This window comes from Sapajus apella, unplaced genomic scaffold, assembly GCF_009761245.1.
Source record: "Sapajus apella isolate SASKATOON/1434 unplaced genomic scaffold, GSC_monkey_1.0 scaffold151, whole genome shotgun sequence".
NCBI classification, from domain to species: domain Eukaryota; kingdom Metazoa; phylum Chordata; class Mammalia; order Primates; family Cebidae; genus Sapajus; species Sapajus apella.
The window spans coordinates 900,022-912,056 of record NW_022437091.1 but is presented as its reverse complement, the minus strand read 5'-3'; the positions used below and the strand labels follow the sequence as shown (position 1 = coordinate 912,056).

The following is a 12,035-nucleotide window of genomic DNA, read 5'->3' as shown; positions in this document are numbered from 1 at the left end:
TAAGGGATTTTTTCAGTCTCAAGAACGGTAAAAGGCACAGGTGTGACTTGAACCCAGGACTCTTGGCTTCAAGTCCAGAGTTTTCTCTGTGCACCAGCTCCCCCTCAACAGGATTTGACTATCCTGCAGTAACCCTTGAGTAAGTTTAGTCCTTGGGAAGCTTGGCCTGCCAGTCTCTGAAAAAATATGATGGGGTTGGTGGTGCATGTTGGGTTGAGGGGACAGAGGAGGGGTAAATGGAAGAAGCAGGTTGATGGTTGTTGTCTATCAGGTAACACAGTGTTTCTTTTCCCATTTTCTTTGGAATCAAGAAGCAACCAAGTCTGGGCTGAGCAGAGAACTAGAGAGGGTGCAGGAAGGATGGTAGCAGGAAAGGGGAACAAAGCACCGTCCAGGAGCTTAGTGGAGACTGCCCTCTTTCTCTCTCCAACTGGGTCAGACTGTGTAGATAGTGCGGGAGGTGCAGCTGGTCAGTGCTTTACCAAAGGTGACTTCCTCACACACTTAGGGTTAGGGCCAGAGGATTTGTAGACCTCTCTGTGCTGGAATGGATGCCATACCTTGTAACTTCCTCAGCAATGTAAAATATCCAGCAGTTACCTTCCAGCTGTCTACAACATGAGTGCACGCTCATCGGGCAAGAGGTCACAGCTAGAGCAACAATCCACACGAGTTGGGAAGGGCTCATTTCACCTGTCAAACGCTGCTGTTCTCAAGTGGAATGCATTGTGGCTTTTTGATCAAAATAATTACCATGGAAGATCCTAGGTGGCAGCAAAGCCCAGGTGAGCAGTCTGAGCCATGGAGGTAGCACAGGGGACTCCAGCCGAGGAGAGTGCAGAGCAAACATTTGGCATTTGGGGGCTGCCTGGGAGCAGCAATTCCTGTTACAATCTAAGATATGTATCTTTGTCTTCATTAAGCTTCTTGATATTTCTGATGTCAGGAAATGATTTTCCAGTGGGTGCGGTGGCATCTCATGCAAAGATGTATTTTGCGAATTAAATTAATTAAGCCTTGATTTCTCATCTTACCATTCCCAGATTTGGTGACCAAGTCAAAGTTCATCCTCCATATTATTCTAGATTTTATAGACTCTGCGTATATCTCCACTTAGTAATTTCTGAAAGAGAGAGAGAGAGAGAGAGAGAGAGTGTGTATTTGTGTGTGTGTGTGTGTGTGTGTGTGTGTGTGTGTGTCTGTTTGTGTGTGTGTGTGTGTTTCTGCCATGCCAGGCGTCAGGGCTTCTTCTTGGGGCTGTGCCTTTCCTCCTACTACATTGGTTCTTTAAGATCCTTGGCAATGATCCATGCTACAACATGGATGAACCTTAACAAATACTATGGTAAGTGGCTCACACCTGTAATCACAGCACTTTGGGATGCTGAGAGGAAGATCGCTTGAGCCCAGGAGTTTGAGACCAGCATGGGCAATATGGCAAAACCCCATCACTACAAAAAATACAAAAATTGGCTGGGCATGGTGGCATGTGCCTGTAGCCCCAGCTACTTAGGAGCCTGAGGTGGGAGGATCACTTGAGCATGGGAAGCCAAGGCTGTAGTGAGTTAGGATCTCACCAGTGCACTCCAGCCTGGGTGACAGAATGAGACCCTGTTTCAAAAAAAAAAAAAAGTAAAATTATTTTCTAATTAAAAAAAATTAGCCAGGTGTGGTGGTGTGCACCTGTAGTCCTAGCTACTTGGGAGACTGAGGCAGGAGAATTGCTTGAGCCCAGGAGTTTGGGGCTGCAGTGAGCTCTCATCATGCCACTGCATTGCAGCCTTGCTGTCAGAGCAGGACCCTGTCTCTAAATAAAATTTTTAAATAAAAATAAAGAAAATATTATAGTAAGTGAAATAAGCTAGACACAAAGGATCACATATGGTATGATTCACTTAAATGAAATGTCCACAACAGGCAAATCTGTAGACTCGTAAAGTAGAATTACAGTGTCCAGGGAATGGAGGAAGGATCATTAAAATATTCTTAAATTGATTGCGGTGATGGCCAGGCACAGTGGCTCATGCCTGCAATCCTAGCACTTTGGCAGGCCAAGGCATGTGCATCACAAGGTCAGGAGATTGATACCATCCTGGCTAACAGGGAGAAACCCTGTCTTTACTGAAAATACAAAAAATTAGCCGGGCCATGGTGGCACATACCTGTAATCTCAGCTATTCAGGAGGCTGAGGCAGGAGAATAGCTTGAACCCGGGAGGCGGAGGTTGCAGTGAGCCAAGATTGAACCACTGCACTCCAGCCTGGGTGACAGAGTGAGACTTTGTCTCAAAAAAAAAAAAAAAAAAAATTGATTGTGGTAATAGACACAAAGCTTTGTGAATATACTAAAAGCTATTGAATTGTATACTTTAAATGGGTGGAGTGTATGGTACTTGAATTATATCTCAACAAAGTTATTTAAAAAAGAAAAGATCCAGGCTGGATGTGGGGGCTCATGCTTGTAATCCCAGCAGTTACTTTGGGAGGCCCAGACGGGTGGATCACCTGAAGTCGGGAGTTCGAGACCAGCCTGACCAACATGGTGAAACCCTGTTTCTAAAAAAAAAAAAAGAAAAGATCCTTGGCAATACAAACGTGGTGAGTTGTTTAGAGAGACTGTCAGTGTGCCAAGGCTACAGGAAGGTAGGGCAGGTCATGGGGACAGGCTTTGTGCAGGAGTGGCTGATACAGAATTCTTCATTATTATTTATTTATTTAGAGATGGAGTTTCACTATTGTTGCCCAGGCTGGAGTGCATTGGCATGATCTCAGCTCACTGCAACCTCTGCCTCCTGGGTTCATGCGATTCTCCTGCCTCAGTCTCCAGAGTAGCTGGGATATGGGCATACACCACCATGCCCAGTTAATTTTGTATTTTTAGTTAGAGATGGGGTTTCTCCATGTTGGTCACTCCCGACCTCAGGTGACTGCATGCCTTGGCCTCCCAAAGTGCTGAAATTACATGCATGAGCCACCACCCTCAGCCCACTGATACAGAATTCTGACTCATCTTAGATGGGCAGAGGTCACCTCAGTCCTCAGGATTTCTGCAGTCCTTCCTCTTCCTTTCCCTTTCCTGGATTATTCTTGTTCATAGTCCAATCCATATTCTTAGTCACTGGTAATTAAGTGGCCTCTACTATCCAGAGTCCCTCCTAGGTATTGGAATCCTATTTGACCTTGTCCCTGGAATCTATCAGTTTTCCTGGTACTTGGGTTGCTTTCCAGACTAATGGCCCAGGACAAATATCTGTGAAAAAAACTTTGCCATTCCTTAATTTTTCCTCTTTCTGTGATTTCCCTGAAATCAGGTTTCTTCACATGTCTTTCAGACTGAGAGCTATGCAAGGGCAGGGAATTTTTTTACCATCTCTGCAAACTTTCATTAATCACAGACCCCACAACATAGTTGGCACTCAATATGTGTTTGCTAACATACACTTTCAATCCAACCATATCTATCTATCTATCTATCTATATATATATATATCTCCTTTTAGGATAATTCTTTCTTTCTTTTCCCTCCCCTCCCCTCCCCTCCCCTCCCTTCCCCTCCCCTCTTCTCTCATTCCTTCCCTTCCCTTCCTTTCCCTTCTCTCTCTCCCTCCCTCTCTCCTCTGTCTTTTCCTTTCTTTGTCCCCTCCCTCCCTTCCTTCCTTCCTTCCTTCTTTCTTGCTTTCTCTCTTTCTTTCTCTCTCTCTTTTTTTCTGAAACAGGGTCTCACTGTGTCACCTAGGCTGGAGTGCAGTGGTATGTGATCATGGCTCACTGAAACCTCAGACTCCTGGGCCTAGGTGATTCTCCCACTTGAGCTTCGGAAGTAGCTGGGACAACAGGTGCATGGCACCATGCCTGGCTAATTTTTGTATTTTTCATAGAGACAGGGTTTCACCATGTTGCCCAGGCTAGTCTCAAACTCCTGACTTTAAGTCATTCTCCCATCTTGGCCTTTCATAGTGCTAGAATTACATGCATTAGCCACCATGCTCAGCCTAACTTCTTTTATATAAAAGGAATATTTGTTCATTGTAAAAAAAAAAAAAAATACTGAAGGCCGGGCATAGTGGCTCACACCTGTAATCCCAGAACTTCGGGAGGCCGAGGTGGGCAGATCACCTGAGGTCGGGAGTTCAAGACCGGCTTTACCAACATGGAGAAACCTCATCTCTACTAAAAACACAAAATTAGCTGAGCATGGTGGTGCATGCCTGTAATCGAAGTTACTTGGAAGGTGGAGGTAGGAGAATCACTTGAACCCGGGAGGCGGAGGTTGCAGTAAGTGGAGATCGCACCATTGCACTCCAGCCTGGGCAATGAGGGCAAAACTCTGTCTCAAAAAATACATATATATATTGAAAATATCAAGAAGAGGCTGAGCGTGGTGGCTCACACCTATGATCCCAACACTTTAGGAAGTAGAGGCAGGAGGGTCGCTTGAGCCCAGGAGTTTGAGACCAGCCTGGGCTAACATAGTGAGATCCTATATCTATAAAAATAATGGAAAAATGGAAACACTTTTGCACCAGCCTAATAGCTGTGCATGGTGGTGTGCACCTGTGATCCCAGATTCTCAAGAGGCTGAGGTGGGAGGATCACTTGATCCAGGGAGGTCGAGGCTGCAGTGAGCTGTGTGCTATTGCTACTGCACTGCAGCCTGGGTGACAGAGTGAGAATTTGTCTCCAAAAAAAAATAAAAAAAAAACCAGAAAATTCATATCAGTGTTGGTTGAGCTGCAGTTTATTCATTTTTTAATTGTATAATGTTCAACTCTGTAAGATATCATGATTTATCCTCCTGTCTCTGGACATTGTTCCCTCCTTCTCTTTTTTCCCTTCCTTTCTTCTTTCCTCCCACCCTCTCTTCTTTCCTTCTCTCCTCTTGTCTCTTCCCCTCCCCTCCCTTTCCCCTTCCCCTTTATCTTTCCTTCTTTCCTTCCTCCCTCCCTCTTTACCCTCCCTCCCTCCCTCCTCCTTCCCTACACATAATCTTGTTTGTCTTCTGGGGCACATGTACAAGTTTCTCTACCTAGGAGTAGAATTACTGGGTCACAGAGTATGTGCATGTTCACCTTTACAAGGTCATGACAAATTATTTTCCAAAACAATTATATAAATTTACACTCCCACTAGCAATGTAAATTTGTTAAGTCTCCACATCCTCATCAACATTTGTTATTGTCATATTTTTGCTTCTTGAAAATATAGTGGATATAAATGCTATCTTGCTAGTGTCTTAATTTATATTTCCCTAATTACCAATGAAATCAAGCATCTTTTTGTATATTTACTAGCTATGTTTCCTTCCTCTGTAATGGTTCAGGTAACATGTTGGCCTACCTTTCTATTGGATTGTTTATCTATTTCTTACTTCATTGTAAGAATCAAAATATTAATTACATGAGTACTAAAGTTTACCCATCATCTATGTCATAAATACATTCTTCCCGTTTGTTATTTGCCTTTAACGTTATTTGAGGGGTCTTTGAATATATAGAAATTCTTAATTTTAACATAGTTTCATTTATTAATATGTTCTTTTCTGTTTAGTACTTTTTGGGTCTTCTTTAGTAGGTTCTTTTCTAGTCTAAGGCTAAAAACAACATTCTTCTATCTTTTGTTCTGAAAGTCTTGATTTTTACATGTAAGTTTTTTGTTCATCTGGAGTAGATGTTAGTGTCTCATATGAGGTTGGGAATCAATTTCACTTTTTCCCCTGTGGGCAAGCAGCAGTACCAGCTTCTTTCACTTCTGACACATCACTGCTCCACATCCGTGTGGGTCTGTTTCTTGGCTCTGTATTTTGTTCCATTGGTCATTTTAATGCATATTTGTGCCAATATCATCTTGCCTTAATTATTCTAATTTTATAAGTCTCAATATCTGCCAAGGTGCGCCCCTTCCCCTGACTTTCTTCTTCAGCAGTGTCTTATTGGCTACTCTAGGACCTTTGCTAATTTACATCTCTCCCCCAAAATGGCATCACAATGTCACTACAAGTTTATAACTTGCTTTAAAAACACTTAAAACCTAATAATAGGGAGCACGGTGGCTCAAGCCTGTTGCCCTGGCACTTGAGGAGGTGAGGCTATGAGAGGCCAGCCTGGGAAACAAAAATCTCTTATGCACTTGAAAAAAAAAGTTGCAGCTCCTTGGGAGGCTGAGGCAGGAGAATCACTTGAACCTAGGAGGTGGAGGTTGCAGTGAGCTGAGATCACACCACTGCACTCCTGCCTGGCAGAGCGAGACTCTGTCTCAAAAAACAAAAAACAAACAAACAAAAGACCTAATAATAACAAATACTTAGCCAGGCATGATGGCTCACACCTGTAATCCCAGCACGCTGGGAGACTGAGGCAGGCGGATCATGGGTCAGAAGATTGAGACCGTCCTGGCTTACATGGTGAAACCCTGTCACTACTAAAAATATAAAAAATTAGCCAGGCATGGTGGCACGCACCTGTAATCCCAGCTACTCGGGAGGCTCAGGCAGGAGAATGGCTTGAACCCAGGAGGCAGAGTTTCCAGTGAGCAGAGATCGTGCCATTGCACTCTAGCCTAGGTGACAGAGTGAGACTCTGTCTCAAAAAAAAAAAAAAAAGGAAACAAAAACAAACAAAAAAATGTAAATAATGCTTTAAAACTTAATAATACATTTTGAATGTTTTGTCATTTACATGTTACTATAAAATATAGTTTGTAATGGCTACATCATATGTTATTGGCTAAAGGTACCAAAATTTGTTTATTTTGTCCCCCATTTCTGGATATTTAAGTTGTTACCAAATTTTCATTATTGTAAAAAAAACTCTGTGGCGAATATTCTTGCGGCAAAATTTAACATATGCGTGACTGCTTCCTCAGGATGGAACTACAATTCTGAATCTAAGAATGTATTCAATTTTAAGGTTTTTGATACACATTGCTAAATAATCTTTTAGAAAGTTCATATGACAGTGTACGTCTCAGGACACCCTTGCTAACAGTGAACATTATTATTTTCAAAAATCTTGTCCACTTTGATAGGCAAATAATTGAAAGCCAAGCTAAACTTGGATTACATGTCTAACTGGCAGTCATCATGTTCTATGTTTAGATTTTTGTAGTGAGCAGCCATAGGATTTCACACATTGAGCACTCTCCTAAGTGTTATCTCCATTTGTTCTGTTAGAAGAATTGAGCCAGGCCCACCAGGCCTATGGGGAACGGGACTGCAGCGGTGACTGAGTTTGTTCTGCTGGGGTTTCCCCTGAGCAGGGAGGCGGAGCTGCTGTTCCTGGTGCTCCTGCTGCCCACGTTCCTGCTGACTCTTCTGGGGAACCTGCTTATCATCTCCACCGTGCTGTCCTGCTCCCACCTCCACACCCCCATGTACTTCTTCTTGTGCAACCTCTCCACTCTGGACATCCTTTTCACCTCAGTCATCTCTCCAAAAGTGTTGGCCAACTTAGGATCTGGGGATAAAACCATCTCCTTTGCCGGATGTATCACCCAGTGCTATTTCTACTTCTTCTTGGGCACAGTTGAGTTCCTCCTGCTAACGGTCATGTCGTATGACCGCTACGCCGCCATCTGCTGCCCCCTGCGATACACCACCATCATGAGACCTCCCGTCTGCATTGGAACTGTTGTGTTCTCTTGGGTGGGAGGCTTCCTTTCTGTGCTCTTTCCAACCATCCTCATCTCGCAGCTGCCCTTCTGTGGCTCCAACATCATTAACCACTTCTTCTGTGACAGTGGACCCTTGCTGGCCCTGGCCTGTGCAGACACCACTGCCATCCAGCTGATGGATTTTATGCTTTCTTCCGTGGTCATCCTGTGCTGCATAGTCCTCGTGGCCTATTCCTACATGTACATCATCTTGACAGTAGTGCGCATTCCTTCTGCAAGTGGAAGGAAGAAGGCCTTTAATACCTGTGCTTCCCACCTGACCATAGTCATCATTTCTAGTGGCATCACTGTGTTTGTCTATGTGACCCCCTCCCAAAAAGAATATCTGGAGATCAACAAGGTCCCTTCAGTACTGAGCAGTGTGGTGACCCCATTCCTCAACCCTTTTATATATACATTGAGGAATGACAGAATGCAGGGAGTCCTCAGGGGTATGTGGGTCAGGGTTCGAGGAGTTTTAGAAAAGAGGATGAGGGCTGTGCTGAGGAGCAGTTTGTCCTCCAACAAAGACCACCAAGGAGGGGCTTGCTCTTCTCCACCACGTATCTATTGTGTAAAGCCCCAGTGTTAGAAAGAGAGGAGCTGCCTTTGTGAAAGAGAGGAGCTGCCTTCACGAAAGAGTGAGCTGGCTAAGGAATTCTGAATAGTCTATAGTGGAAAGACTGCTGTGGAGACAGAGACTTGGACTCTGGCCTTGGTTCTAACTTTAATCTGTGACCACAGCTGTGTCACCAGCCATTCTGACCCTCAGTAGTCCCAGCTGAAGTGCAACAGGGCTGGACTTGATGATCTCTAAGTCCCACCCACACTGAATATTGTAAGAATGGAAGGGCCATGCAGCCCATTTCCTCCTAGAAGTCTTAACATGTTTGGCCCATTTCCTTATGGATCCCGACCACAACTGTTCCATCATCTTGACAGGAAGTCCTTCCTGGACTTCTCTGCTTGGACCCTCTTTCTTTCCATCTTCTGCAGGATCTTTTTAGAAATAACCTTTATTATTCTCTAATACACTATCATATCCTGTAATTCATTTTTTTCCTAGTGGGCATTTGCAATGATTGTGACGGGTGTATGTCATCATCTGTGTTATTTAATAATATTGCTTTCTGTAATAGAACATGTTCATAATATCCAACATGTTCACGTCTTTATGTAAGACATGGCCTTGTTCCCCTAGCCACTAATAATTGATCCATGGTTGGATAATCTGACTGAAGGCATAACTCATCACCTGCAGGGACACATGCACACATGAGACTGGCCAATGACCTATGACCTGTGTGGCTTGGCTGGACCAGATGAGCTGTGCAAACAGATACCACTTTTTTGATAAATTGAAGCAAAAAACACAGAGATTATTCCACACAAGTGTGATGCTTCCCCTGGAAGCAGAAATAGGCTTGGTGGCTGGAGTGGCCACTTTGGGTGCCAGGTGCAAGCTGATGAGTAATTAGAGGGAATCAGTCTGCCTGTCAGAGAGAATGGAGTTGACATATAGAGAAAAACAGAAGAGACAGATGAGAGCCCACTCAGCTGCAGAGGCATAGCCCAAAGAGTCCTCCTCTCTCACGACTTCCTAGGCCTGGAGCTAGTAACAGTTTTGATTACTGTTCCTGGATTTGATGTGTTTTGCCTGAACCTGTAAATCAAATCCCTTTTTATTGAGCTATCTTGAGAAGGTCTTAGATTCTTGTGACCAAAAAGCAGGTTGATTACAAAGTTCACTGTCTCCACACCAAGCATAGCTTCTCCCTTTTTCTGGCTCCATACAACTGGAAAGAATCTGGTTTTTAACCACACTCCTAGTCTGAATTCTTGGTGCCCAAACACTGCCTGGGATATTTAACTGACCCTCCTCTGGGCCAATGGTTCAGCTCACTGCAAATCAGCTTTTCAATGTCATCAGAATCTTTGAGGCTTAATTTTCTGTCCTACTTGGCTGCTAGTGCTGCAGCATCCACTTTGCTAAATTAGCCCCTGTGCTCTGCATGAAACTGGTCAGAAGGACACGTACATACCTAAGGAACTGCTGCAGAGTTCTGTGGAAATAAATGAAGACCACTAAAATGAACACAGAGGCCACTTATTCAGAACTGGCTATATCAGAGGAGTCAGCCACCATCACTTGCATTTGGCAGAGAATCAAAGGCAGGCAGGGGAGTGGAAAGCTTCATAGTAGAAAAAAAAGGGGAAGGCCTGGGTATTCCTTGATTAGAGGGTTTTGGCATGGAGAAGCTAGAGGTGAGATAACTAGCAGCAGGACATCTTAGGGGATGGTTTGGGAAGCATATTTGGCTTTCTCTGGTCTTGAGTTGGAAAAAAGCGTAGAAGGAAAGGTGGGTTTCAAAAAATAGGAAAGTGGGTAGTCACAAGCAAGTCCTGGCCATTTTGGGCCAAGTGCTTCAGAGGTTTGATTGTGATTTGGCTTCCCTTGAGGGTTCCTTTGGAGTCTCTGAGTCAGAGTTCTGTTGTCATATATGGCCTGGCTGTTCTCCACTTGTTTTTTTTTGAGATGTTGTTTCACTCTCGTTGCCCAAGCTAGAGTGCAGTGGCATGATCTCGGCTCACCACAACCTCTGCCTGCCCAGCTCAAGTGATTCTTCTGCCTCAGCCTCTGGAGTAGCTGGGACTACAGGCATGTGTCACCACGCCCGGCTAATTTTGTATTTTTAGTAGAGATGAGGTTTCTCCTGTCGGTCAGGCTGGTCTCAAACTCCAAACCTCAGGTGATCCACTCGCTTCGCCTTCCCAAAGTGCTGGGATTACAGGCCTAAGCCACCACGCCCAGCCTATTGTCCACGTTCATATTCAGTCTCAGTTCTTACAGCCTTGGAATTTCATATAAGTCTAAGCAGATGGACAATCCTCCCAAAGTGGAAAACCAGATCCCATGAGAACAGTGAAAGGTGAGCTCAGGTAAATGGAGCGCTGTTGATGGTTTTGCAGGCCAGGAATGGGAGCTGTAGAAACTGAGGATGTCTTTCATGTGCAAAAGACCCTGCTTCTTTGAGTGGACCCCAAGCCCCAAGATTTAGATTCTTTGGCTAGTAGGGCTTGTGAGAACACCTTGTACCTCTAGAGAAAGCCTACTGTTACTGTACATCTGGCAAAGCAGTTAGGCTATGAGGCCCAGTCTTCTATGGACACTTCTATGAGTCTCTAGGGTCAGATTAGTGGAGAGGAAGAAGCCAGACCTCTGTGTTTCCCTACGTAGGACTCTGAGATGGCCTCAGAACCCATGCTCTCTCTACCAGAAATGTTTCAGTTTCACTTAAAACATTTGGGGACTCATAGACTCTCTCAGAAGTCTCTGACCAAAAGCTTCTAAGTTTGGATTTAAAACCAGCAACATACGTTCAAGTTTCCACTTAGGGAACCCTTAGCCTAGCAGTTCCATTCTCAGTACACAGCAAACACTTCCTTCTTACAGGCCTTTTCATGCTTTGTGGGGTTTGTGTGTTTGTTAGTCTGTCTTTGTTAGGGGTGGCAAACATCTGAGTCTCATAGCACCAAATGTGTTAGCAGTGAAAGGCAACCGAGTTATCCGAGGTGAATCCATACGTGTCTGCAGCAACCTCAACTCTTGCCTCCTTAGAAGAAAGAATTTGACTGAGGGGCATAAAGGAGGCAGAAAAAGAGACCATGGGAAGTTTCAGAGCAGGGGTGGAAATTCATTAAAAAGGCTTTAGAACAGGAAAGAAAGGAAAGTATGCTTGGAAGAGACCCAAGCGGGCCGAGGTCAAGTGCAGTGTTTAACCTTGATCCTAGAACTTTACAGGCTGGTCCCTTTCTCATGATTCTTCCCTTAAGGTGGGCTGCCTGCATGTTCGGTGCCCTCCTTACCCTTGGGAAGTGAGCGTGCACAGTGTGTTTAAGAACATTGTGCATATGCCTATCTGAGGCTTTCTTCCCTTTTCTGGTGGAGTGCCCTGGGAGGTCACATTCTGCTATTTTGTCTCTTACTGTGCATGCCCTGGAAGTTGCTTCTTCCTAGCATCTGCATTCAATTAACACTTTAGTGCAACAGGCAACAGGTGTGGACACTCAGGATAATGGCCTCTCCCTGGCAATGGCCTCTCACTTTTAGAGAGGCAATGTGACAAATGTCGAACCATCACCTGACATTCCTAGTGGGTTGGGGAGAGCCCTCTCCTACCCTGCTCATGCCTAACTACCTGTAACATCTTCCCCAAGAGACAGGAAATCCCTTTTAGTGCAAAGATTGCATGATTTTAATTTGGGGATCTCCTACCTGTTCTCCCAGAAACATATATCAGTGTTTCACACACCAGATATGCTCAATTAGTATGTACTAAATAAAGTGAAAATATGTGCAGTTTAGCAAGAGTCCTTTTTGAAAATGTA

The 12,035-nt window shown here is 44.4% G+C and overlaps 1 protein-coding gene across 1 annotated transcript; it reads left to right on the top strand.

Moving 5' to 3' along the window:
- Positions 1–6,599: 6,599 nt before the first annotated feature.
- LOC116541378 (olfactory receptor 6J1) lies at positions 6,600–9,984 on the top strand. Its single transcript, XM_032265532.1, has one exon. It carries the CDS (start codon positions 7,195–7,197, stop codon positions 8,236–8,238), a length of 1,044 nt encoding a protein of 347 aa, XP_032121423.1. The 5' UTR covers positions 6,600–7,194; the 3' UTR covers positions 8,239–9,984.
- Positions 9,985–12,035: the final 2,051 nt, after the last annotated feature.